The sequence below is a fragment of the Emys orbicularis genome, chromosome 5 (assembly GCF_028017835.1).
Source record: "Emys orbicularis isolate rEmyOrb1 chromosome 5, rEmyOrb1.hap1, whole genome shotgun sequence".
NCBI classification, from domain to species: Eukaryota; Metazoa; Chordata; order Testudines; family Emydidae; genus Emys; species Emys orbicularis.
In genome coordinates, this window is record NC_088687.1 from 106965348 (window position 1) to 106987817 (window position 22470).

The window sequence follows — 22470 nt, forward strand, 5'->3', positions numbered from 1 at the left end:
ACCGTGTGCTCTGGCTGGCAGTTGGAGGCAGGTTTGAAAGCTCGAAGCCTCTGGTAATTGGCTGAGCCTTACTCAGTGGGCGGGGCATTCACTCAGGCCAGGGCTTTATAAAGCCGCGCACAAGCGACCAGGGAGCTTTGCGAACAGGGGCTGCTAACAGGGAGTTTCGCAAGGGAGTTCTCCAGGTGAAGGAGGAGCTAATACAGCATCTGTGGGGTAAGTGACTGTCTGTAGTGTGTGTTTGTTTGAGTTTGGGGGTTACTTGCTGTGTGCTGAGCTTGTGTTTGTTTGGTTGGTTGTTTGAGGGACCGTGTGCTCTGGCTGGCAGTTGGAGGCAGGTTTGAAAGCTCGAAGCCTCTGGTAATTGGCTGAGCCTTACTCAGTGGGCGGGGCATTCACTCAGGCCAGGGCTTTATAAAGCCGCGCACAAGCGACCAGGGAGCTTTGCGACCAGGGGCTGCTAACAGGGAGTTTCGCAAGGGAGTTTAGAAGGGGAGTGGGAAGGGAGTGGGAGTCCCTCGCCAGCCGTAACCCCATCCCCGTGGCCCCCCCCTAAAACCTATAAACCAAACCACATTCCAAAACTTCCTTCTGTAAACCACCCTTTCACTAACTAGGATAAAATGCAGGCAGAAGCCCAGCAGCAGAGTGGGGGCTATCCAGTTTATTGCACCGACTGTTGCATGTATGATTACCTGCCCTGTGGGCGGGTGGCGTATGTGTGCAGTCGGTGCAAGGAGCTCCTGGCCCTCAGAGACCATGTACGGACTTTGGAGGCCAGGGTGGCGGAACTGGAGGAGCTGAGAGAGGCAGAGAGGTATGTTGATGAGGCTTTCCGGGACACTGTAGAATTGTCCCACCTCCGCTTAGACAGCACCTGTGCTGTTAAGGAGGAAGAAGGGCCCAGGGAAGTAGAGCAGTCAATGGAAGCAGAGGGAAACTTTCCCATAGTTGGGACCCTCCTTCCAGATGGTTCTGGGGTTGCCTCTCGCACTGAGGTTGCCTCTCCGGGGGAGGGAACTCCAGTTTCTAGGAAAAGGCAGGTGTTAGTAATGGGAGATTCAATTATTAGAAATGTAGATAGCTGGGTCTGTGATGACCGGGAGAACCGTATGGTGACTTGCCTGCCTGGTGCGAAGGTTGCGGATCTCTCGAGGCATCTAGATAGACTTATGTGTAGTGCTGGGGAGGAGCCGGTGGTCGTGGTACATGTAGGTACCAATGACATAGGGAAGGGTAGGAGAGATGTCCTGGAAGCCAAATTTAGGCTGCTAGGGAAGAGACTGAAATCCAGGACCTCTATGGTGGCATTTTCAGAAATGCTCCCAGTTCCACGCGCAGGGCCAGGTAGGCAGGCAGAGCTTCAGAGTCTCAATGCGTGGATGAGACGATGGTGTAGAGAGGAGGGGTTCACGTTCATTAGGAACTGGGGAAACTTCTGGGATGGGAGGAGCCTATACAGGAGAGATGGGCTCCACCTAAACCAAAGTGGAACCAGACTGCTGGCACTAAACATTAAAAAGGTTGTAGAGCAGTTTTTAAACTAGGAGATGGGGGAAAGCCGACTGCTGCAGAGGAGCGTGTGGATCGGACACAGACTTCCCTTAGGGGAGAGTCTGATGATAGAGAATCTCCAGGTTATAGTCAGGAGCAGAGGACTGAAAAGTATAATGTAAGGGCCGGATCAGATGATAAACAGCCACATAAAAAAGAATCTGGCACATCAGAAAAAGACAGGCTAATAAACAGGGACAAGTTTTTAAAGTGCTTGTACACAAATGCCAGAAGTCTAAATAATAAGATGGGTGAACTAGAGTGCCTTGTGATAAAGGAGGATATAGATATAATAGGCATCACAGAAACCTGGTGGACTGAGAGCAATCAATGGGACACAATCATTCCGGGGTACAAAATATATCGGAAGGACAGAACAGGCCGTGCAGGGGGAGGAGTGGCACTATATGTTAAAGAAAGTGTAGATTCAAATGAAGTAAAAATCTTAAGCGAATCCACAGGTTCCATAGAGTCTCTATGGATAGAAATTTCATGCTCTAGTAAAAATATAACATTAGGGATCTATTATCGACCACCTGACCAGGACAGTAATAGTGATGATGAAATGCTAAGGGAAATTAGAGAGGCTATCAAAATTAAGAACCCAATAATAGTGGGGGATTTCAATTATCCCCATATTGACTGGGAACATTTCACTTCAGGACGAAATGCAGAGATAAAATTTCTCGATACTTTAAATGACTGCTTCATGGAGCAGCTGGTACGGGAACCCACAAGGGGAGAGGTGACTCTAGATTTAATCCTGAGTGGAGCGCAGGAGCTGGTCCAAGAGGTAACTATAGCGGGACCGCTTGGAAATAGTGACCATAATACAATAGCATTCAACATGCCTGTGGTGGGAAGAACACCTCAACTGCCCAACACTGTGGCCTTTAATTTCAAAAGGGGGAACTATACAAAAATGAGGGGGTTAGTTAGACAAAAGTTAAAAGGTTCAGTGACTAAAGTGAAATCCCTGCAAGTTGCGTGGGCCCTTTTTAAAGACACCATAATAGAGGCTCAACTTCAATGTATACCCCAAATTAAGAAAAACAGTAAAAGAACTAAAAAAGAGCCACCGTGGCTTAACAACCATGTAAAAGAAGCAGTGAGAGATAAAAAGACTTCCTTTAAAAAGTGGAAGTCAAATCCTAGTGAGGCAAATAGAAAGGAGCACAAACACTGCCAACTTAAGTGCAAGAGTGTAATAAGAAAAGCCAAAGAGGAGTTTGAAGAACGGCTAGCCAAAAACTCCAAAGGTAATAACAAAATGTTTTTTAAGTACATCAGAAGCAGGAAGCCTGCTAAACAACCAGTGGGGCCCCTTGACGATGAAAATACAAAAGGAGCGCTTAAAGATGATAAAGTCATTGCGGAGAAACTAAATGGATTCTTTGCTTCAGTCTTCACGGCTGAGGATGTTAGGGAGATTCCCAAACCTGAGCTGGCTTTTGTAGGTGACAAATCTGAGGAACTGTCACAGATTGAAGTATCACTAGAGGAGGTTTTGGAATTAATTGATAAACTCAACATTAACAAGTCACCGGGACCAGATGGCATTCACCCAAGAGTTCTGAAAGAACTCAAATGTGAAGTTGCGGAACTATTAACTAAGGTTTGTAACCTGTCCTTTAAATCGGCTTCGGTACCCAATGACTGGAAGTTAGCTAATGTAACGCCAATATTTAAAAAGGGCTCTAGGGGTGATCCCGGCAATTACAGACCGGTAAGTCTAACGTCGGTACCGGGCAAATTAGTTGAAACAATAGTAAAGAACAAAATTGTCAGACACATAGAAAAACATAAACTCTTGAGCAATAGTCAACATGGTTTCTGTAAAGGGAAATCGTGTCTTACTAATCTATTAGAGTTCTTTGAAGGGGTCAACAAACATGTGGACAAGGGGGATCCGGTGGACATAGTGTACTTAGATTTCCAGAAAGCCTTTGACAAGGTCCCTCACCAAAGGCTCTTACGTAAATTAAGCTGTCATGGGATAAAAGGGAAGGTCCTTTCATGGATTGAGAACTGGTTAAAGGACAGGGAACAAAGGGTAGGAATTAATGGTAAATTCTCAGAATGGAGAGGGGTAACTAGTGGTGTTCCCCAAGGGTCAGTCCTAGGACCTATCCTATTCAATTTATTCATAAATGATCTGGAGAAAGGGGTAAACAGTGAGGTGGCAAAGTTTGCAGATGATACTAAACTACTCAAGATAGTTAAGACCAAAGCAGATTGCGAAGAACTTCAAAAAGATCTCACAAAACTAAGTGATTGGGCAACAAAATGGCAAATGAAATTTAATGTGGATAAATGTAAAGTAATGCACATTGGAAAAAATAACCCCAACTATACATACAACATGATGGGGGCTAATTTAGCTACAACGAGTCAGGAAAAAGATCTTGGCGTCATCGTGGATAGTTCTCTAAAGATGTCCACGCAGTGTGCAGAGGCGGTCAAAAAAGCAAACAGGATGTTAGGAATCATTAAAAAGGGGATAGAGAATAAGACTGAGAATATATTATTGCCCTTATATAAATCCATGGTTCGCCCACATCTCGAATACTGTGTACAGATGTGGTCTCCTCACCTCAAAAAAGATATTCTAGCACTAGAAAAGGTTCAGAAAAGAGCAACTAAAATGATTAAGGGTTTAGAGAGGGTCCCATATGAGGAAAGATTAAAGAGGCTAGGACTCTTCAGTTTGGAAAAGAGAAGACTAAGGGGGGACATGATAGAGGTGTATAAAATCATGAGTGATGTTGAGAAAGTGGATAAGGAAAAGTTATTTACTTATTCCCATAATACAAGAACTAGGGGTCACCAAAAGAAATTAATAGGCAGCAGGTTTAAAACAAATAAAAGGAAGTTCTTCTTCACGCAGCGCACAGTCAACTTGTGGAACTCCTTACCTGAGGAGGTTGTGAAGGCTAGGACTATAACAATGTTTAAAAGGGGACTGGATAAATTCATGGTGGCTAAGTCCATAAATGGCTATTAGCCAGGATGGGTAAGAATGGTGTCCCTAGCCTCTGTTCGTCAGAGGATGGAGATGGATGGCAGGAGAGAGATCACTTGATCATTGCCTGTTAGGTTCACTCCCTCTGGGGCACCTGGCATTGGCCACTGTCGGTAGACAGATACTGGGCTAGATGGACCTTTGGTCTGACCCAGTACGGCCTTTCTTATGTTCTTATGTTCTTATGTTTAACTACACTCATTTCCTCCCACAATTCTCCTAGCACCACCTGCAAGGAGAAGAGTAACATAAGAGTTGCTATGACATCTCTATTTTACCCAAGGATTTTCCAGTATTCCTTTTAAGGCAGGTTTTATGCCACTGCCACTAATCTCCTTGCAGAGGAGGATCTGGCACTGTAAATCCTCATATCAGGGACTTATTTATTTGGCATAGTTCATTCATTCATTCTAAAATGTAATGTTTTTACAGTAATATAGTAGTAATAAATCATCATGTCAGCAACCTCTATGACTATATTAATATGGTAGAACATACTGCACCTTAACTATGTACTATACGACCATAAGATCCTGCAAGGTGCTGCCCTTAATCAACGCCCACCAACAGATTCATAGATTCCAAGGCAAGAAGGGACCATTGTGATCATCTAGTCTGACCTCCTGTATGACAGGTGATAGCACGTCCTCAAAAAAATTCCTAGAGCATATATTTTAGAACAGTAGTGGGCAATATGTGGCCTGTCAGGGTAATCCAGGGAGCTGGCAGATTGCGGAGCCAGTGCTCGGGGTGGGGGCAGCACAAGGTACCCTGTGGCCCCCCATCTAGAAGCCGGACCTGCTGCTGGCTGCTTCCAGGGCACAGCGCGGTGTTGGAACAGGTAGCAACTAGCCTGCCTTAGCCGGGCAGCACCGCCAATGGGACTTTAACAGCCCAGTCGTTGGTGCTGACCAGAGCCGCCACGATCCAATGCCTTCCATTCCGCGACCCAGTACTGGGTCGCGACCCACAGTTTGAAAACCATTGCATTAGACCATATTACACAGGGCAACATTTTAAGAAGTGGGCAAGTTAAAGAACACCTCTTTATACCTATACTTTTTCAGTAAATATAAGCAATAGATTTCAATGAAATTCATACTGTATCAGGAACATGTCAAACTAGAAAATTACAGTTGTGTAACCAATTTTGGAGACAGTCAAAGATATATAAGCTTCATATATAATCATGAGTTCATATTTTTTACATTAACATTTCATGCCAGATCCCTAACACTTTCTTAGTCCATGACATTATGCTGTTGTGCTATTTAAAATAATAAATAGGCTTACATTTGCTAAAGGATTCCAGTACTTATTCTTTGGAAGAAACATATTGGCTTATTACACTTAGCTATATTTGTGACATGAATTTCTGTAGGTTTTAATCCACTGCACGGTGTAGTACTAATACAGTATTACAGATGGAATATTTTTCCTAAGATCTCCTAGACAGTGGAATAACCACCCTAAATAATAATTTATTGTTATTAAATTAGTTTAGAATACAACCACAGCTTTTAACACAATAAATGACACTCTCTCTGAAGTGGCTGAAGTTCACTAGGTTCACGGACACTTCTCCAAACTGATTCCAGCCTTACCTTTCCTGGTGCAAGTTATTTCAACAACAAAAGAGAGAGGGGGGAGATGTATTTCCTTTCTTAAGGACTTTATTCATTATACCACGCATTGTGCACCGTAGATGACATTTGTCACCACCATATGTAGATTTTATAGATATATCGTGTCCAGGGCCGGCTCCAGGCACCAGCCGGACAAGCTTGTGCTTGGGGCGGCAGATTCCAAGAGGCGGCATTCCGGCTGCCCTTTTTTTTTTCCTTTTCCTTTTTGGTTTGCCGCTCCATTCGCCCTGTAGGGGGCAGCGGCACGGAGGAGGGGAGCGCCTTGCAGCAAACTTGGCAGGGCAGCCCGCGTCCCTCCCTCCCAGCCGACCGGAGCAGCGCAGAGCCCTCCTGGCAAGCGGCGCGGCGCGGCGTGAGGGGCCGCGTAGCAAGCGCCCCGCTGAAGCCCTGGCCGCCCCCTTCTCTCTCTCCCCCCGCTAGACCGGCCATGCACTCCGCTGCACATCTGCAGCACAGGGAGTCCCCCTCGTGCACCCTGGCTCCGGCCGCCCTGCAGTTTTTTTTTTTTTTTTTGCTTTGCTTTGCTTTGCCGCTCCAGCCGCCCTGCAGGGGTGTGTGTGTGTGTGTATGTGTGTGTGCTTTGCCGCTGCAGCCCTCCGCAGTTTTTTTTTTTTTTTTTTTTTTTTGCTTGTGGTGGCAAAAAAGCCAGAGCCGGCCCTGATCGTGTCTGATTTTCAGGAATAGCTGCAGCTTTTCCCAACTAAGTGTTAAAGTGGATAGATTCATTCTTTAGATAAAAAGGTGGTTTAATTCAAGGCTGAGATTTTCAAAGCCACCTAGGGGATTTGGATGCCGAATCCCTGTTAATTTTAATGGGAATTGGACATCCCGATCCCTTTGGTGGCTTTGAAAACCTTAGCCTAAATGGTTCATTGCACTAAATCCTCTCAGGATACGGTGATTTAGGGCAGGGAGAGTAATAGCTGAATATATAAGCCTAATTTCTATCCATCATATTGAAAAGTACCCTGTATAATTCTTGTGTGGTATAGCAGTGAATGAAGAGTCAAAACATCCAGGCTCTATTGCTGACTGTCACTAACTTTCTGCATGAACTCCAGTTGGTCACATCATTGATCATTGCCTCAGTTTCCCCATCTGTAAAACTGACAATTAATTTACTCCAACTTCATTAGTCCTCCCCAGCTGAGGATTTAAAAGGTCTTTGTGAGTGCAAAGTGTAGTCACTTAGTACTGAGCCACATTCTAAAGTCCTTCCTCATTCCTTCCTCAGGTAAAATTGTTGACTCATTACTAACAATATCTGTATTTTAGAAATGCCGAATATGAACACAACATAATTTAAAACACAGACCCCACCTTTTATCAAATCTGACACCAGGGAGAGCAGAGAGTTACTGTTACCTTTTTAAAAAAAAATTTAAAAAAGGTATTTTCAGGGTTAATTTTTTTCCTATTTTCGAAAGCATGACACACTCCCTGTTCATCTGTTCCCCTTCCTTACACTGAGAAGCCACAAAAGCCAATTAAACAACGTATAAAAATAATCCCTTTTGGGGAACAATTTTCCCCGCAAGAAGTTAAAATCTGATATCCTGGACACAAGGTTAATTACTGTAATTTAAACACATATCAAGGGAATCTACAACAGTGATGTTAACAACTGTACAACAAGGAGATCTCAAGCTATCAGAACGTGGATAAGCTTTATGGTTATTCCCCTTCTAGGTACTAATAACAGTACAGTAGACATTCTAATCCCTATGCAGACAAGGTCTTCAACATACTGCTCTAAACAACTAAAAAACAGGCAAAATAGGCTCAGAAAGGAACTCCATACTGAATAATTTTTATCCTTTGACACAGATAATTTGTTTTTTTCACCTTGTTTATTCCTTCAATCTACTTTGGGGTTATTGCATAATTAACACACACATCTAGTAATTGCCTATATATTTGTCAGAACATTTTACAGTGACTCTAATTTAAATCTCTGCATGAGTAAACTGCAAGTTATCGTGAGGGGACAGTGAATCACTTTTATAAACAGGATGCAAATACCAGACAGAAAATTTAAATGGTGAGGGTGAGATAGAGAGGTGAGAATATGCTGTGAGATACAGAGAGGCAAACAGATAAACAGTACAGAGCTATATATTTAAAGACAAACCAAATGCATTCAGATACATAGCTCTTCTGTGCAAACATATTCATACTTAGAGATACATATATTTAATGCATAAGTTCTCTCTCTTTTATTGGGATCACAGGGAAACAGAGTTAGAATAAAATAGTTTATAGAGAAGAGTTATGTCCATGTCACGTGCACTAATTGGAAAAGCATGAATATAAGAAATAGTAGAAGGCTGACACAGATCTATAGATCATCATAAACAGGGCCGGCTCCAGGGTTTTTGCCGCCCCAAGAGGCAGAAAAAAAAAGAAAAGAAAAAAAAAGCCGCTATCGCGATTGGCGGCAATTTGGTGGTAGCTGTACCGCGCCGCTTTCTTCTTCAGCAGCAATTCAGTGGCAGGTCCTTCCCTCCAGGAGGGACCGAGGGACCCGCCACCGAATTGCCGCCGAAGAGCCCGACGTGCCGCCCCCTCCCCTTGGCCGACCCAAGCACCTGCTTGCTGAGCTGGTGCCTGGAGCCGGCCCTGATCATAAAGTGTGAATGAAAATGAGTAGTGAACTCAATTATTGGAAGAGAGCGCCATTTTAGACCAAATCTACTTTCTGGACACCTGGAGAGTAAGGCAAGCAATTCCCTTTTAGATGTATGGAAAACATTCAGTGCCGTTTGGTGAACTGGCTTCAGTAGAAGTTTTGCCTGTGTCAGGATTGCAGGAGCAGGTTTTTTCAAAGGGGAGGAATGAGAAGTCACACATAAATCACCCTTCAAAGTTCACCCTGCAACTGGCACTGTATTCAACAGAAGGGTCTCCTCTCCATACATCAGCCAGTCACCCTACACCTGTAACACAGATGCAGCAAGTGACACTGCCCAAGGCATTTTCTCTAGCACTGAGGCAGCATTAGGATATTTACAAAGGTACACAGCCTCTCCCCGCTCCACAGCACTCAAGCATTGAAGGCATTCTCCTCCTTTTGCAATCTCTTGGCTCTCAAAGCAACCCTACATTTATTAACTGATGTAGAATGTAGTTTTCATTGCTTCTACTGCTTTGTTTCCTATCCTCCTTTAATACAGCTAAGCTATGTATGGATATAGATTCTATGGCTATCAAGATCACAGTCAATGAGCCCCTTCTTCAAAGGTTACACACGGTCAACTCTGTCTAGGAAAGCACAGAGTCACTAGTAAAGTACTGATTGTCATTAACAAAACAAAGTGATATTAAGCCTGAATATCACAGACCTACATCATAGCAAGACTCAAAAGCTAGTTACAAATCCATTCTTGCAAGGAAAATACTCAATTGTAATACTCTTGAAATCCCCATTGCCTCCCACTTTCAACTGATTTTATGGCATATTGCACCACAGAAGAATCAAAAGGCTAATTCATCCCCTCCAAAAATAAAATATTTTATGGCAGTAAGTGCTTCTTTCTTAAACTTCATATTGAAATAAAAATATTTAGCAGAATCAGAAAGATCAGGATTGACTTTACTGTTTTTCTCAATAAAAGCACATCAAATTCCGAGGGAGAGAAGTAAATACTCCTAAGTGTGAAAAAACATCTCTTGACAAGAACAAGATCAATAGCAAGCCCCTATACTTAGATGCAGATTGTTTACTTTCACAACTGAATCACAACAAAAACTGCTTGAAGAGAATGACTATTCATTTTGCATTTCCCTTGGAGACTATATATTTCTGGGAGACAATTGTTTATTCCTTGTCTCCCGTTGCAATAACCCCATAATTTTTATAGTTAGTTATTTTTTGATCATTTAGAAAACGAATCAACCATCCAAAGACAGCCAACAAGTGTGTAGGATTTTATATTTTTATATATATATATATATATATATATATATATAAAAAAAGGTGCACAATGCATAAAAATGCACTATAAAAAAAGAAAAAACAATATATTTTCCTCTTTTTTCCAAGTGCATTTTTATACATTGTACTATAATGGGAATCCGATCAAATTCCAATGGTATATTAAGTGATCAAAAAATGAATCCTCGACACAAAATTTAATCTTGCTAGATGAAGCATGAATTCATATGTTACCATTTGTTTACTTATTTTAGGGAATATTTTTTTAAAAGAGTCAATAAAGGAAATGTTACTATGAATAATGTGATTCACAAATTCTTTACCTGTTTACATAATTATTTCTTCTGAAACATCAGAATTGCTTTGGAAAGATTGCTTTGGAAAGCAAGATTAACAGTAGTCATTTGAAATGATTTTGATAAGAGATCAAATAAACAGTCCTCTGCAACAGTTAGTTGTGATCCGCCATGTTCCAAAGAATATGGTTCTGCCACCCTTCACTATGTCTATTCATAGATTCCAAGGCCAGAAGGGACCATTGTGAACACCTAATCTGACCTAACCATAGAAATTACCAAAAATAATTCCTAGAGCATATCTTTTAGAACAGCATCCAATCTTGATTTTAAAATAGCCAGCGATGGAGAATCCACCATGACCCTTGATATATTGTTCTAATGGGTAATTACTTTCACTGTTAAAAATTTGTGCTTCATTTCCAATCTGAATTTGTCTAGCTTCTACTTACTTCCATTGGATACTGTTATAGCGTGGATAACGTGATTTTAGTCAATAGGCCAATAACGTGCCATCGCTGGTAATTAGTAACAATGGTCAATGATGAGATATTAAAAGTTACTACAGAGAACTTTTTTCCGGAGGGTCTGGCTGGAGAAACTTGCTCGCATGCTCGGGGTTCATCTGATCGCCATATTTGGGGTCGGGAAGGAATTTTCCTCCAGGGTAGATTGGCAGAGGCCCTGGAGGTTTTTCGCCTTCCTCCACTGCATGGGGCAGGGGTCGTTTGCTGGAGGATTCTCTGCGACTTGAAGTCTTTAAATCATGATTTGGGGACTTCAACAGCTGAGTCAAGGGAGAGAATTATTCCAGGAGTGGGTGGGTCAGCTTTTGTGGCCTGCATCATGCGGGAGGTCAGACTAGATGATCATAATGGTCCCTTCTGACCTTAAAGTCTATAGCTTTTTCTGCTAGACTGAAGAGCCCATTATTAAATATCTGTTCCGCCATGTAGATACTCAGACTGTAATCAAGGCACCTTTTTACCTTCTCTTTTTTAAGCTAGATAAGATTGAGCTCTTTGACTCTATCCCTAGAAGGCATGCTTTGTAATCCTTTAAGCATTCTTGTGGCTCTTCTCTGAACCCTTTCCAAGAAGGATGTTGATAAATTGAACTGTGGGCACCAAAACTGGACACAGTGTTCCAAAAGTGGCCACACGAACACAGAATATAGAGGTAAAAATTTCTCTACTCTTACTTGAGATTCCCCTGTTTATGCATCCCAGGATTGCATTTGCACTTTTGGCAGCAGTGTCACAGTGGGAGCTCATGTTCAGCTGATTATCCACCATGACCTCCACATTTTATTATATGTATATTGCCTTATGAAAAGTTAATGGAATATCAAATGTTTACAAGTATTACCATGCTTCTAATCAACATAAATATTTTCCCTTTCCTAATATTTAAGACAAGAACTCAGAAATCCAGGTATAAGACACAGTCATCAATTAGTCAGAGACTAACCTATTGACTTCCAGATGCCAAATCATAGAGTACATAATATAGGGCATATTCCACAGACAGTGGTAGCTGCGATCAGGCTATATGAAATGTTTGATGCTCGGTGTGTGTGTGTTCTTCCTTAGTTTTCTGACTTTTAGTCAGACAAAGAATTTTAAAGCCATGGTATTGTCTAAAGAAGATATGGGTGGCTACCATACCTTCCAAACATCTGCAATTAACAAAAATAGGGGTTATTTTCCAAGCCTCCCCCATATAGAATATGGTGAGCAGGTTGAGGGTATACTCCATGCCTCAGACTGGACTCAGTGGAGATCTTATATTGCAATTCCTGGGAACCTGGAGGATTTGCTGCTTCTCCCATATAGGGCATCGGAATGGTGGCTGTCCTCCTCCTGCATACCACATCTGATCCCTTCTACTAAGTACTCTTCTATGCAGTGCAGCACCAGCAAAGCCAGTGTGTATGGGGGCAGATGGAAGGGTGTGTGTGGAAATCAGACACACATTGAGACATACAGTACAAGTACCATTCCAGGAAAGGGAATAATGAAGAGTGGGAGGTTAGAAATTCCTTCACAGTATTCTGGATGCTGGTGAACAAGAGAAAGTGGAAGGGAGTTTTAAAGTAAGCTTGACCACTCTTTTCCTGCAGAGCCAGGATCTCTGGTTTTTCAAGTGCTTGCCTACCTCACAAAACTATGTAGCTCTCTTTTGCATTTGCCTCCAAATTCACAGATTTTAAGTCCATAAGGGACCGTGGTGATAACATAGTGTGACTTCCTATGTAACACAAACCAAAGAACCTCAGTCACTAATGTCTGCATCAAGTCCATAATTTCTGTTTGAGCTATGGCATAGTATCGATTTAAAGACTTCAAGTGATGGAGTTTTCACCATGTTTCTAGGTACGGTAGAACCTGAGAGTTATGAGCTCCTCAGGAATGGAGGTTGTTCATAACTCTGAAATGTTTGCAACTCTGAACAAAATGTTATGACTGTTCTTTCAAAAGTTTACAACTGAAAATTGACTTAATACAGCTTTGAAACTTTACTTTGCAGAAGAAAAATGGTTAAAAACAGCATCTTAATTTAAATGAAACAAACACAGAAACAGTTTCCTTGTCAATTTTTTTAAACTTCCTTTTATTTTTTTAGTAGTTTACATTTAACACAGTAATTTACTGTACAGTATTTGTATGGGTGTGGGGGGGGGGAGGGGTTGGGTCTCTGCTGCCTGATTGCATACTTCTGGTTCCAAATAAGGTGTATGGTTGATTGGTTAGTTTGTAACTCTGGTTTTTCGTAAGACTGAGATTCTACTATAGTTATTCTAATGATTTGTCTTGGGATTAATGTCAGGCTAACTGGGCTATATTTATGGTAACCACTTGCATCTACTTAATCTAATATAGTTTATCTATGCACTTATGCGGTTCTTTTCACCATAGTATCTGAGTGCTATACACAAGGAAGCTAACAAAAAAAATTAATTGCATAGATTCATAAAAGCAAATCCTATTTCCTCCTTTTTAACATTTCTGATATGTGTTATTTCTGTCAGACCGTAATCACTCATTGTCAGCATCAAATACCAGTGCTGTCAAAACAAATATTTAAGAGTTCAACATCTATTCACAGCAAAGATTTTAGGAATTGCAATCTTTAAATATATAAAATAGACTTTAGACATAACTCTCTCAGAATGAGAATGCAGATACTTATGTCCAAAGTCAATTTTCTATATTTAAAATATTTCATATTTAATCCCGCTCCCATTTAAGTATATAGGAGTTTCGCCACTGACTTCAGTAAGTACAATTGGGCCCTAAAAATAAAATAAACCCCCCTATTTTTTAAAGAATAAAACATCTATTTACAGCAAAGACTCCCAGATAAAGCAAACTGACTTTGCTGATTATGACAGGAAGAGTAAATTAGGCAATAAATACCAGAGAAGTTTAGAAAAAATTGGTTTTTATTTGCATGAGCTAATGTAAAAGAAGTCATAATACTAAGCATAACTAACTCTGCATTGACGTTTTCAAAATTAACAGTGTTGATTATTTCCTCATTAATGCTATTTGGTTTTGAACTGCAAAGACTGTCTGACAAGTGGAAACATTCATAAGCATGAAATGCAATTTTAAAAAATTACCTGCTATTGCAAACTGAGACAGAGTCTTAGAACTAGGAAGGGTAACAGGAAACAATGCACACATACAAATGGACTAACTCTGACCTCAGAATGAACTAGTAAGTGTGACAATGACAATAAATTGAATTAACCCTGGAGGTCTATCATATTCTTTAATTCCTAATAAACTGATGGTAGACTGTCAATTACAGAGCATAAAGGAGCATGATTTACTCAGACTCTTGAAATCTCTGGGCTGTTTTCTCTGGCTCTAAAAAGTAATTATGGAATCGTGTTGTCAAGGATGTGCACAGTGCGAGACTTATAATTGATCAGTGGTTATTTACAAATACTGTATAGTACTTTGTGCTATAAAATTCATCTCTTGTCATACTGAATAATTGATTTTCCTTCACACCTATGCAAATTTAATTTCAGATAATCAATACATCATCTAGTTAGTAACTAACAAAAAACACTTACACCTAGTTGATATAATTAAAATACAATTCCACAGAGAGCTGAGTGTGTCTCCAATGTTGGCTGAATAACTGACTCAGAGTGGATTAATGCTAAACATTTTCTGTAATTTTTCCAGCAGGAAATAGGGGGCGTGGAGGAAGAGGGTTCTGTGGGAATTTGTTAAAAACCATTCTACCTGGGAACAGGCTTTGAATTACCTTTGCTTCTGTCAAAGTACATTTATCAACCTGACAAGCAAGTCTCTAAAAGCAAATAAGGGCAAAAAAGGCTTCTGCTCTCTTGCTTCAATAAAAGTAGGTTTCTCTTTCAGAGAGGAAAGGCAGACTAGGAGACAGCTGTAGCATTTAACAGAGACTCAGCTAAACGTTAAAAGAAACCTAAAAAAAGGAAATTATGTAAGTCACGTTTGCAATCATATGGAAGGAATACTGTTTGGTGCGTCTTTCTTTGCTTATTGAGTAACACCTACAGGACCTTTGAATTCAGGACACAGATGAAGAAAAAAAAAAACATATTTGCATATTTCCCCCCAAAATTGTCATCCCCTGGTATCAACTAGCTTAAATATTGTGGCATTTGAATTAATATGCTGAGGATACATTATTACAATATTTTCCAGCCAATAATATAAATGCTTTAATATACCTTAGCTATTGCTGAAGGTTCTCTAGAATATATAAAAACAAAAATAAAAAAAAAAGGAAGAGCAAACCATGAATCAGGAATATATATTAGCATGTCAATGCAATAAAATACCCTGCAAAATATACTATGGCAGATGTGTGTACACATGCTATAACTGTATTAGAAACAACTAGGTGGACAATGCCCTTGAAAACATCAGTGTGAAACTCAAACAATTCCTTTCTATTAATGGAGCAGAACATTCTGCATTGACTCCTAATTTACACAGAAAGGCACCCTGGGTATTGGATCTTGCCAGATCAATGAATACTATGAACATTCCACAACCTGTTTGAAAAGCGTTAAATGCCAGGTGTCCATCTAAATACTTACGGTCATTTTACTTTAATGAAACAGCTGAAATATTAAATTGGTGACTGATTTGGTTAGTGTGACAGAACAATCATTCACCCTACCAGCTAAATTAATACTAAAGAATACCTAGAATCAGAGAGTCAGACTGGACATTTGATGTGGTTGTAGCTCATTCAGTCAGTACATGCATAGGCTATGTTTTAACCAAATATATGTTTGTTTTAGAGGCTATAGTAAGAGAAAAATCCATCCCCCCCCCCCTTTTTTTTTTTTTTTTTTGGGCAAAAGGCAGTAGCAACCTCTCCATTTTTTTGGTCTATTTTGTAACCATATTTCAAAGTAGTTTAATGTTTGGTTTCAGATTTTACACATTTGCTGTACAGTAAATACTCACATGCTTTTTGAATCTAGCTACGTATTTTTCTAATACTATCTTATATGTACATAGCACTTCTCAGCCTAAAGGAACCTAGAGTGCTTTAAAAACCATAAGCTAACTCCCACCTTTGCACAGACATGTCAGACAGAAAAAAGAAGCAAATATTCTGAATGCAAGTGACATTGCGCATAGAGTAGGTGGGCGGTGGGCAGCCAACATCCTGACTTCAAGCACTAGGTGAGCTGGCAGCTACGTCTGCCTTACAAAAGGTGGTTTGCGAAATTGCCAAGATATGCTTATTGGATGAAAGGCATGGCTGACATGCAATCTGGTGAATTTAGAGACTGCCATCAACAGCAAGCAACAGCAACAGCAGAGAGTATGATGCTTCTGCTGAAAAAAGTGACCTGCAACACAATATGCCAACCCTATTTTCAATATGCCACCCTGGCCTGCAAAGATGGATTGTTGCCTTCACTGGACACACGACTACTCATGTGAACAAATACTGCTTCCCATTCTGCACTATAGATGGGATTTATATAAAGATTTTCTCACCAGTGAAGCACAACCATCTACACAAGAGTGAAGAGTATTGTAGAATAACCAATTAAATACACCATTTACCTGAAATATCCAACAGAAATTGTAGAGGGACACTAAGTAGGTAAAGTAAAGTACAATTAGAATTAGACCAAGATGCTGAAACTAACACTCCTATTTTGCATAAAGTGTAACCAGGGGCCTGATTCCCCACTGTAATACTTGATTTTTATGCTTGTGCCATTAACATCAATTTGCTACTTTGAAGTTAGTGGTAGAGTCAAATAACAGAGTGGTGAACCAGGTGTCAGGGTCCTGAATGACCCAAAGTTCTCAGGATTTTCATATGAAAGATTGCAACTCCAATGCCTGGTATTCTCTAAGATCACAGTAGATCAGTACTGTCAGAGGGAAGAAAGCCTCTAATTAAATAACCACAACACCACCACTCACAGACTGCTCTCTTCATCATCTTGCTGGTGGATGGATGCACTTGAGGTCTCCAGATGCTGCTGCCATGATAGTGGCTACATCACTTACCCGGCATATAATTCATGATTTGTATCATCAGAAAGCATACGCCACACAAACACCACTCCTTACATATTTTTGAATCCTTCTTTCCATATTATCTTATTTTTGTTGTTTGGCAAAGACCATGGAACCTCATGAGCTAAAGCTGAACATCAACCAATGCAGATTTGACTTTTTCTATCAATCAGGTAGCAGAAATACAAATGCAAGCAAACTAGTTAAAGGCAGGGGCTTGCTAAACCATTGCTTTAATAGAATGCATCATATGAAATTAGCAAAAGATACAGATTTATAAACTAATATAGCCAAGAGCAATGGAAAGCAAATTTTAGAAGAGCTTGTCACATGAGCTATCCATTATCACAACAGCTAGTTTCTGCTTTTTTAAAAAAATCTGTTCTCAAAACAAAAAATTTTGCAGTGCATTTTTGTTTCTTTCAAAATTTTCTATCTTAAAACCGAAAGCTTTCTGGGTTTTGAAAATGATATTTTTAAACAAACAAAATCATTTTTCAAAAATATTCATGGAAAATACCATTTTCCAGCCAGCTCTAATCATAACTTTCCTCTCTGACCTTCCCGCATATAGAAGCTTTAAACACACACAATTTATAAGTCTCTCTCATTCAAAGATGCAGATTACACTTATGGGGCCACTTCAGAAGTGCTCAGCACACTGCAGTTTCCATTGGGACACTTATGGACAGATTTTCTAAAGAGCTCAGTACCCAACCTACTTATTAGCCACTTATTCTGGTATCTGGATTGAAGTTAAGTTCTTCTGAAAATCTAGTCCTGAGCATATGTGCTAGGCCCTTCTGAGAATTCCGCCCTTAATATTTTGCTCTCCTCGTACTTTATCTAGGGGACAAGGTGGATTTTGTTCAGTAAATTATTTATTTTCAATAAAGTATTTATGCTTAAGCACCATGTTTTTCATGTTGCATCAGAACTATGTAAATATTAGTACCCTTATGATTTAAAAATAGTGTGTTAATTTCACAATTAAATATGGCAGGCAAACCATAAAAAAACGTTTAAGAAACAATGAAGTCTATAAATACAGCAAGTGCTACGTGTAGCAACAAGGAACAAACAACTGCACAACTGGAGGGAGTTCTGTATAATAGACTGTTACAGCCTCTTGCAGTCCCTCTCTTACACTGCCTTGTATTTTTGTGTAGTCATTTACACTCTGTTAGGTAAAGTCGGTCAGATCCTGGCTCCTGCTCTGGCTGCTTCGCATTATTCTGCTAAAAGCAGCAGATCCAGACCCTTGAGGATTGCCTGGGTGGAGTAAAAACAACAAAGATCTGTTTTCTCCCCCATGTTGTACAATGAAGAAAGGAACAAATTCATTAAAACAAAATAAAAACCAAACAAACTTCGGTGGGTGCCTATGAAAGGGAATATGGCAAAGCAGAATGCTGCCCTCACTTCCTTTGCAAAGCCTTCAACCTTACTTTGTGCATCTGTCTGCACATCTCAATGACAGTGTAGGAAAAGTAACAGAATTAGGGGAGAAGGGAAGAACAAGTTTAAGCATTTTGACCTCTCCCATCCCCTCAAATGCATACGTAGGTAAAATCAACAGGACAGACTTAGTGCTGCCTCAGTCTGTAACTCCCCAACAGTTACAGAGCACAGTTGCAGGCACTGAGAAAACAGCAGCAAAATTAGTAATCCTACTATGCGGTCATGGCTGAAATGTGGGAGGCAAGGAACAACAAGGAAGAGTTCCTCTGTGAAGCTGGGATCCCCTCAGATTATTGTTCTTTCATTTTCTTTTCTACTACTCTTGCCTTCTGGAAGTCGGCCCTTTATCACTGCAGTAATAAATTCACACGTGTGACTGTGTGCATAGCAGATGGTATGGGTGCAGAATGTCATCAATCGCCTGTTTCTACTGTACAGGGAGATTTTGGCAAACCAGTAAAGTGCCTGAAACCACTATGGCTTATTGTTAAAGGCAGCCTAGTCAGCAAGCTGTAAATTGGCCATTCAGCAGTCTCAGCTTGACCAAGGCGGGGGGGGGGGGGGGGGGGAGTTTTGAGGTGCCACAGAAAGGGCAGCTTGACCCCACGTCCTTCCTGATAAGGATTGTGTTGAAGTTGCTGATACATGCATTTTAAAAGAGCAGGATGTGCCCCAGGAATGTCTATTGGGGTCTCAAGGCTGCAAACTCTGGAAAAACCCACACCTGGTTAATCAATAATCAGAAGGAGCCCCTTGCTTGCCCATTGGAACTGCTTGCTTAACAAGTTTTCTTTAAGGGACACATCATTCTATTACTAATGTATAAATAAGGGGGAAGTTTGAGGTAGTTGGACTCTTTTTGGACTCTCCCTCTGGATACATCTTGCGGTCCCCACCGGCAGACGGAAGATTTGGCCCCCGGAAGCCTGCCGCTGTGTCACTTGAGAGCCACACTCACCTTTGGTAATTATCAAGGGTTGGGGGTGTTTTATTAACCCGTTGCAGATGTGTGTAAGTGCTTGAGACTAAGTAAAGTTTAGCTTTAAGTGAAAGCACTCTTGTGTCATCCTGTTTGTGCCGGCCATCTATTGGTCGGATGGCCGTGTCTCCCCTGATTTATTTCCTGACACCACCTCGCACAGAGTAAAAGTTACCAAGAGCTTGGGGTTGAAAGAACCCTGGGTAACACTACTTGCTCCTGCACTAATTGACTATGGGGCAGAAGGTGAGCCAAGTACATAACAGTGTTTTGGTGCCATATTGGCGGGACATTGGGGATCTCCAGAAGGGGAAAATGGGGAGGTATTCTCTACCATTTGCTGCACAGCAGAAACAAAGCAGTTCTGTTGAAGTTACTTCAGCCCAACAACAGAAGTTGACTCTCCTGCCAAGCAGGCTCTCCCCCATATCAGGGGAAAGGAGAGGGAAAGAATGGGAGATTCATGTAGAGGCAGATCCTCTGATCCTGCTCCCAGCACAACCCTGCTGTGGCCCACCCAGCCTGTCATGGGGCTCATTAACCCCACACTAACATGGAAGAGATTAAGGATCTTCTTTGGACTGGAGTGGCTCCACTCCACTGCATCTGCAACTCATGCCGGGACTAGAGGAGGAGGTAAAAGGAGGAACTCCACTCACATGAGGGAAATCCTGGGAAGGGAACAGACTGTTGAGCTTATCCAGCGCTCAAGAGAAGACTGACAGCCTGTAGAACTCCTACCCTCCCAGGTGGAGGGCGCAGAACCCCAGAGCTGAATGGGAAAAAAGGACTCAGACCTGCACCGGAATCCTGGGGAGTAGGGGCACTGAAGGGGACCGAGATACTCTCAGGGCTCCTCTGATGTAAGAGACACCCATATCCTGGTGGGAGCAGCCTACAAGTTTCTCTTTACCTTTCTTTTGTGTAACCCCATTTGCTGATTGCAGGCTATTTTATGGTTTCATCTGGGACCCTGAGAGGGTTGAGACAGTTGAAAAGCCTTGGGCTGAATGGTGGCCTGCTAAAAAGACACCCATGAACAGCTGCTAGTGTGAGGGGGTAATTGGACTCATGTACTTACACTTCCCATATAGCCAGAAAGAGGCACTACCATGGGCAGATTCATGACAGCCCCATTCCCAAACCTCACTAAGGAACTCCTCCTCCTCCATTCATGTGGCTTTCCCAGATCTGGGGGGGGAAAGAAAAGAATCGTCATGTATAATATGGGAGGGAAAAGAAACATCCTGGAGCCGTTGTGGCCAGGAATATTAAATTATGATAAGCATGTAGCCATCTTGGGGAGGGATAGCTCAGTGGTTTGAGCATTGGCCTGCTAAACCCAGGGTTGTGAGTTCAATCCTTGAGGGGGCCACTTAGGGATTTGGGCCAAAATCAGTACTTGGTCCTGCTAGTGAAGGCAGGGGGCTGGACTTGATGACCTTTCAAGGTCCCTTCCAGTTCTAGGAGATAGGATATCTCCATTAATTTAATTTAATCTTCCCTTCCACCTGCGAGCTGTGTTCTAGCATTCTTTTCTTATATCAAATAGCACTACCCTCAATGGCAGCTTCATTTCTCTTCTTGTAGGCTTACGCTTCTATTACACGTTTGATGTAACTGTCAAGAAAAAGATGACATTTACTGTAAAGAATCCCCATAGAAATCTTGAAAATTTTCATAGCCTGTGTAATGTTTCCCACTAAGGTGTCAATGAAATCTGCTTTTGACTTACTGTTCTCACTGCACAGCACCAGAGGATGGAACCTCCGTAAATTAGTACTTCTACCAACACTAGGAAGTGTGACTTTTGTAATCTGCAGGAATTATTTTCTCTTACTAGATACAATACAACTCATTGTTTATTCATTTTAAAGATATGCTGAATTAAAACACTATATGCATGTATGTATTCACCCACACACGCGCGCGCACACACACACACACGTTTTAAACAAAAAGAATTAACTACAACCTTACATAGGGAGTATCTGGTGGCTTCTCCTTAATATTTACTTTTCACTTCTTTCCAACTATTCAAAAGAGAACTCCACTAGTTCAAGTAAAGTTTTGAAACCTTGGGTAATTAATATTGCAATATTTTCTTTGAGAAAAGAAGGCCAATTTGTACCTTTCTAAAAATGGAATGAATTAACAGTAAAAGCACCTGTATTATATAGAATATTTTTTAAAGTTATACCACTTTTCATAATATCCAGATTTTGTATGAGCTTTAGGCAATTACTTGAGTTTTATTATAAGACAAACTCCCAGTTAACATAAGGTTTCTGTAACAACTTTAATAAGACCAAATGTTGCTGTGTTTTAAATTTCCTGTTCCCTACAGGAAATATCACAAAATTTGGCCCAATACATTCTCGGAATCTCTTTATACAATGTCAGTTCTTTCTTTTACTGTTCAATCTTCCTTATTGAGCAATCCTGCATGTTAGAGCAAACACAGCTGCTCAGCAAGACGTGTTTCATGTGACTGAGTGAGCTCAATGAATGAATTCTTCTCCCAAGCTGACGGTACATTCCTTCACATTCTCGTCAACCTCTGTCTAGTTCAAACTCTTTCCTGACCCTCACCCCAGGCATATCACTAAGTTGTGTTTATCCTGCTTTATAAGACAGCTCTTCTGGATGGTATGACGACTAACCACAAAACACAATAGCTTGAATCTGGTATGCAGAACTAACATTTATGACCAATATACAGCATGCTTACTGTACAAGTATAAGATTACAGGAAGAGGCAAAAGTCAAATTTCTAGCTTCTCTGACATACGGACTGCTTTAAAAGAGAGACTCCAGTTGGTAGACTTAACATGTAAGCTCTCATTTTATTTTATTGCAAAAAACAGTTAATTCCCTTTTCTGCCGCCCCCAAAGTATTCCACTGCTGATTTTTCTATTAAATTCCTTGAATTCAATGATTCTAGTACCTTGGTTGTGGAAGAACAAGGGGAAACCACCATGATAACCGAAGTGTGCACATGACACGAGGGAAAAATCATC

The 22470-nt window shown here is 41.0% G+C and overlaps 1 protein-coding gene across 3 annotated transcripts in view; it reads right to left on the minus strand.

Moving 5' to 3' along the window:
- PCDH7 (protocadherin 7) overlaps positions 1–22470 on the minus strand; it is a 385049-nt gene that overhangs the window by 59158 nt on the left and 303421 nt on the right. The window contains exon 4 of one of the 3 annotated variants that reach the window (XM_065405320.1): positions 20519–20640. The exons of the other annotated variants lie outside the window; for them this stretch is intronic. Coding sequence (XP_065261392.1) covers positions 20519–20640 — 122 coding nt within the window. Of the gene's footprint in view, positions 1–20518; positions 20641–22470 lie in introns of those variants that run through there. 3 annotated transcript variants of the gene reach the window in all.